We start from the raw sequence: 6,649 nt of genomic DNA, 5'->3' as shown, positions 1-6,649 counted from the left end.
TTTCTTAATTTAGATTAAAAGAATTTAAAATATATTTTTACTTAACCGTTTTATAAATCAACGTATTATTTTTAAAACCTAATCCTCATATAAAAATTCATCTTCTCTATTATAAGAATTTAAGAATAACATTTTTTAATATAATGAAAAATTATAAAAACAATTTTGATTTTATTTTCATGATTTTTTCTCAATAAAGCGAGAAAGACAATTACTATTAATTACATAGTCTACTTGTTGTATATCAAACAAACAAGATTCGATATTTTCCATTTCTGATTATAAACTCCTTTTTAATTTATATTTTCGAAAAATTTTGAAATTTAATAATAAAAGAAAAACAAACCAATACAATAAAGAAGGATTTTTTATCAAAATATTCATTGAATTTGATAAAAGGAATTTATTTATTATAAACTTCAAATCTTAGTAATTAATTAATAATAACATTTCTTGCAATTAGAAATAAAGATTATACTTAAAAAGCTTTAGTAAGAGTTTAATTACTTTTTAATAGGCGATAAGGAAAGAAATAATACTCTTTATCAATAAACAAACATAAATCATATAATACCTTAAAAACAAAAATAAGATATAATTCAAGGATTGATAAGCGAGCCTCTTTAAATGGATAACAAAAAATAAGCGAACAATGATATAGAAGAAGTTAGGTAGTTATTTGGGTAGCAACCATAAGTTGGAGCAGCATAAACTTCTTTAAAAGCTTAAATTTAGAATTGCTCAGATAATCTAAATTTGAATTAAATTATTAAAGATGGAAAATTAGAAAAGTTTGAAGAGTATTTTAAAAATCATATAGAATCCAAAAATGAGAAACCTGATAAATCGGAAATGAGTTAAATTTTATTGAAGCTTATAGATAATTATTACGAAAACAAGGATCACTAACAATGTGCAGTCTATTTGATAAATAAGTAAAGTTATTTATTTAGAAATCATTCAGAATAAATCATTTCACTATCGCAATAGTGTTTGTTTGCTTTCTAAAGATTCTAAAAAGATCTCATAAATTGAGAAAAAGCAAAGCATCATTTAAAGAAAGATATTTTTGACAGCTAATTAATGAGCAATATTTTTTCATTTACTTTCAAAGCAAAATAATAAATATTATAAACTAGGCCTAAGATTTAGTTATATTTAATATTAAAATAAAATCTAAAAAAATAGGGTAGATATTAATCCAAACTATCATCCTCTTGATGAAGGTAATTAATTTATTTAAATTTGCAAATCTCTATCTATCTTAATATGGATTACTTTTAATTCATTTTTCTTAATTGATAACAAATGTTATTATTTTGATAAAATAATCTGAGCAAAAAATGCCAATTATCTTTCTTGAATCACTTTGAAATATACTTTGAAGTTTACAAATAATACTATTAAATTTATTAAATGCTAATATTGAAATTAAATAATTAAATAAAAAAGATGACGGAGTAACATTGTTGATGAAAGCAGCTGAAAAGTATATGGTTTAAGTGGTTAAGTTACTTTTGTAAAAAAATGACATATAAGTTAATTAAACTGACAGAAAAGGAGAAACTGCATTAATTCATTCTGTAAGATGCTAAAAACCATCTATGAAAGACCATTTATTAGTGATAGAACTCCTATTAGAACATGGAGCTGATCCAAATACAAAGTATATTGATGATAGTAAAGGAGAAATGCCTCTCTTGCATGCCTGCGTTATTAATTAATGGGCAGATACAGTTAATTTACTAATAAAATATAAAATCGATATTAATTAAATTGATAAATAAGGTAAAATTTAAAAATAAATTTGTTGAAATAGAAATTAAGACTTAATTTTAAATAAAAAGGTGATACAGCAACTCACGTTGCAGCTAGAAGGTAAAAAAGACCAGAAATACTAGAGAGTCTTCTAACTTGCAATCCTGATTTAAAAATTTAAAACAATAACCATCAAACTGCATTAGATGTTGCCCAGGAAGACAAGAAAAAGTTAATTTAATCTAAAATTCATGTAAAATAAATAAGTTTTATATTTAAAATAACTTTATTTTTGTTTATCTACCTACTATGGTTGCAAATATCTTTAACTTTTTCTATAAAAATAGGAGTAGGAGGAAAAGCTAAGGTAACAATAATTGGAAAGTAAAAAATAAGACTAAAATAAATAAGCAGAATAGTAAATAAAAGATGTTAAATAAGATGAACAAAGTAATAATTTTGAGGAAAAGTAAGTAATTTAAAATTAGATTGAATAAGTTTAAGATGAGCTATTCAATACGACTGCTACAGAGTCTAAAATAAACTATGAAATTGTCTAAGAAAGTGAATAAAAAAGCAAATAAATAATTTAGAATACATAACAGAATTAGACTTCATAGATTTAGTAACAGGCAAGCTAGAAAAGTGAAGATGAGGGTAAAAGCAAAAATAATAGCCAATAATCTAAAGACTAAAAAGAATCAGGCTTAGAGAATGGTAATATAAACGGTTTTCAATAGCAATAACAAGGATAAGTTAATTAAAACACAAATAGTAGTTTATAAAGTAAAAAGTAATTAAATTAAGCTAGCACAGAGTTTTAATTAAATTCATAGTAAGCAAACCAATCACTATCATCATCTTCTTCTTAATAAAACAATGCCTCAAACAATTTAATAAATTAAAATTAATAAACTAATTTTTCTTCCCCAACTTAATCATTTAATTCTATGCAAAACATAAAAGCTAATAATAGTAATTTAAATAGCAGTATTAACAGCTAAAACAATATAAACAAGAATCCATAGTATGGATCCTAATACTAAAATTATTCTGGGTAGCAGCATTTAGACAGAAGTAAAAACTTACCAAATCAACAATTATAATAAGGCTAAATTACAGCAACTTTAAATAGAGGTGCATCTAACTTTAACTACCCATAGTAAAAGAGTCCCATAAGCTAAGTGGGTATTCCAAACTAGAATATAATGCCTGGTTTAAATGGTAATCACCAGTAAATACTCTAAAAAAATCAAGTTTAAACTCCTATTCCTTAAAATTAAGTATAAAATAACCAGTAATTGTAATAAACACCATCTCCTTCTAACGTTACTGAAGAATATCCTTTTTGGCCAGAATCTGTTAAACTTTATGATTTAATGAAAACTTCTATAATAACCAAAATAAATCCTAATAAAATTTCAATAGATATTTCAGATGATTCAAAAAGAAATGACTTAAATCAAAAGGCACAAGTATTATAAAAAATTTTGATTAATTGGTACATTTTTTAAAAATTATTTTTATATTTAAATTATTTAGTTTATTTCTTACTTCACCAATATAGACAAGATGATGAATTAATTAGTAAATTTTTAAGCTAAATAGTGAAATATATTTTAATCAAAATCATTTTATTTAGAAAAATGAAAATAAAGAGTATAAAATCAAAAATTAGTAATTAGAATAAGAAAACTAAAGTCTCAAACAAAAATATGAGGTAAATACATAATAGATATTTGTTTGTCTTATACAAAACTACCTATAATTCTCATATAAATTTAATTAATTCAATAGGATTTGCTAAGATTAACAAATTCTAAAAATTACGAAAGCGAAATTCCTAATTAAATAGATCCATAATAGACAACTAATTTACATATATAAGGCAATAATAAAGATCCATTTAACTGTGCTAACGATATCCTAGACTGGGATTAAGACTTAATGTTTAGAAAGCATGGAGATCCAAACGTAAATTATTTCAAAAGTACTTAAATGCTGAGCAAAAAAGAGCTTATTCCTCATCTTAATGAGGAAATAAGAGAATTCGAAAGAGAAGTCAATGAATATAATAAAAGAATGGAGCCTACTTTCGATGAACTTATTAAAAAGGTTGAAGATATAATAAAATAACAATACCCAAATATCAAACTAAATAAATATGGTTCATATGCTACAAAGCTATGCTTGCCTTGGTCAGATATTGACATAGTAGTAGATGCCTCTGGAGTCAATGATAGTGCTAATTAATCATTCTTGAAAACTATAGAGTCTCTCCTTCTAGTAAATCCATTTTAAAAAATCATTTTAAAGTATTAATTGATTTCTTAAAACAAAGGCTCACTCTGACCTTGTGTAAGAAATATTTAATGTTTCAAATACTAGTGTGCCTGTGCTCAAAGTAACTTGCACTCAAAAATATGACTATAAAAAACTAGATATAACTATTTTAGAAGGAAAGCACAATGGTATTAAGTGTGTTGATTTGGTAAATAATTACATTAATGCCTATTAGCATCTTAAGCCTCTAGTGCTAGTTTTAAAATAGTTTCTACATAGCTTAGAAATGAATGATACATATAAAGGAGGTCTAAGTTCTTATTCTTTAATTTTGATGCTTGTATATTTTATTCAAGTAAATAACTTTTTATAAATATAGTTTGCTAGTTTAACTTCTTTCTAAAAAATTAATAGTAAAAGCAAAATACTGATGATTTACCTGACAATGAGGCTGAATTGCTTATACAATTTTTATTATTTTATGGATTTGATGAATAAAAATCCAAATACATAGCTCCTAAGAAGGTTGATTCAAAAGGAGAAATGGATATGTCATAGCCACCAAATATACCAAATATGAATAACTACGCTTTCTCTAATTTTACAGTAAACAAATAGTTGATTAAAAAATCTAACATTAAATATTATTTTGAATTATATTAATTTAGAATGATTAAAAGATACACATTATGGACCCTTAAAATTATTAAAATAATGTAGCAAGGTCATCTTTTCATTATAATAAAATTAAGGTAAATTATTAATTAATTTTTTAAAAAATATACACAAAAACTATTTATTAAAAAAAAACAATAGACTGCAATGGCTTGTTCATATACAATTATGCATACTATGTATGTTTGCCATTCTTGTAAAAATTAAAGAGAGATTAAAGAATCATAAAAAAAACCTTGTCTAATCCTCAAAAGATTATTTTATTTACCAGGAAAAATAATGGATATATAAGATGCTTGGGTTATCCACCCAATCTAATAGCAATAATATCCATTTTACAACTAATATGCACCATATTGATTTATAAATTAAATTATATTTTATTTTCAAAGTGTTTTTATTTGAATAATATTCAATTATTATTATTTAAAAATTTATATTTATTTAAAAGTTTTTGTTTTTTAATCCAAAAGTTAGAATATATATTATTAGTTATTTATCTTCAAACTTTTGTTTAAATATTTATTATTTTATTAAAGATATTTATTTTTATTTATCAAGTTCTTTATCTTTCAAAGCTTTATTGAATTTTACAAATCTTAATTAATTTTAAAAATTAAAATTATGTTAAAAATAATAAATATTATTTAATATTTGGAGAAAATTTTTATAAATAAAATCAATTAATTTAAATAATTATTTATTATCAATTTAAAATTATTAGAAAATATAATACTTGTTTATTGTCTTAAATTATATTTTCATTATTTTTTGGATTATATAGTTTTAAATTATTTCAATTTTTCAATTTTTAAACTCATAATATATTTTTTTAGTCAAAAATTTTACAGTTTATGTACTCAAATTATTTTTACTTAGATAAACTAACTTTACAAATGAAGAATACCTTATTTATAAAATAATTTCACTTATTGAATTTAGAAATAAAAGTATACTTTGTTAATTAATATTAAATTATTTGGTAAATATAAATTTATATTTTAGTTATAAAAGAATTAAAAGAGTAAAACTTTCAATTATAAAGATATTTCATCAATTATTTTCAGATTAATCTTTATCAAGTACAAACAGATTTTTACTAGGAACTGTTATTTATAATGGATATTTTTATTTAGTACTATCAATCATCGAATATCATAAGCTTTAGTGTGTAAATCAAGTTAATGCCATATTCTTTATATAATCCATAAGGAAATAAATCTTAGGCATCCCAATAGAATAACACTGGACTTATTTAATTTTCAGTGAAAGATCTTAATGCTTTAGCCTAAAATATTTCTAAGTTTTAAAAGATAATAAGATGCTAGTTAATGATATACTGCCCCTCTGCATCCTATGGATCAACTGATTTTTATACTTCTAAGAAAAAGTTATAGATTTATTCAATTGCAAGTCTTTGTTTTTCAGGATAAATTAAACTTTTTCCAAGAGTTGCAAAGCTTTCATCAAGCTTTGTTAAATTTACATTAAAACGATTAACTTTATTTATTGTTTCAAAATTAGGAGTAAAGTTGAATCCTTCATACATGCCTTCAAAAAATAGCTTTGATGGCTTATTCAAGTTTTATTCTAGTTTAAAAGAATATTTTTTTTTTCAAAATTATATTTTGTCAAATTATAAAGTAAAACCTTTTTTGATAGTGAATACTACAGTTAAGCCTAAAACAATTAAAAACAATGCAAATATAATATTTTTGTTCATTTGCTTTATTAATAACCTTTCTTTAAAAAAAATTAATTCTTTTTGAATTTTTAATTTATAAAATTTTTGCGCTCTCTGAATATCACTAAATATTTTTAGATTTATGATATTTACCGCTACTAAAACGCGCAAAAAAATAGTAAATAAGCAAATTTAATTATTTATTATTGTTATTAAACATAAAATTTTAGTTATTTTCAGCGGATTTTA

At 22.5% G+C, this 6,649-nt stretch overlaps 2 protein-coding genes across 2 annotated transcripts; one reads left to right on the top strand and one right to left on the bottom strand. All coding sequences in view use genetic code 6, as the record gives it.

Moving 5' to 3' along the window:
• Positions 1-627: 627 nt before the first annotated feature.
• Positions 628-5,076, top strand: TTHERM_00194830 (nucleotidyltransferase domain protein; the record flags this gene model as incomplete). The annotated part of the gene is made up of 12 exons (XM_001017236.3): positions 628-935; positions 1,189-1,226; positions 1,453-1,788; positions 1,848-2,011; positions 2,106-3,233; positions 3,301-3,345; positions 3,401-3,478; positions 3,556-4,044; positions 4,100-4,396; positions 4,456-4,647; positions 4,710-4,793; positions 4,858-5,076. 12 exons carry the CDS (start codon positions 628-630, stop codon positions 5,074-5,076), a joined length of 3,378 nt encoding a protein of 1,125 aa, XP_001017236.3.
• A 781-nt stretch (positions 5,077-5,857) lies between these two features.
• TTHERM_00194820 (transmembrane protein, putative) lies at positions 5,858-6,439 on the bottom strand (the record flags this gene model as incomplete). Its single annotated transcript, XM_001017235.3, has 2 exons — positions 5,858-6,306; positions 6,367-6,439. 2 exons carry the CDS (start codon positions 6,437-6,439, stop codon positions 5,858-5,860), a joined length of 522 nt encoding a protein of 173 aa, XP_001017235.2.
• Positions 6,440-6,649: the final 210 nt, after the last annotated feature.

Source organism: Tetrahymena thermophila, assembly GCF_000189635.1.
Source record: "Tetrahymena thermophila SB210 genomic scaffold scf_8254617, whole genome shotgun sequence".
NCBI classification, from domain to species: Eukaryota; Ciliophora; class Oligohymenophorea; order Hymenostomatida; family Tetrahymenidae; genus Tetrahymena; species Tetrahymena thermophila.
This window is presented reverse-complemented; position numbering and strand designations above follow the sequence as displayed.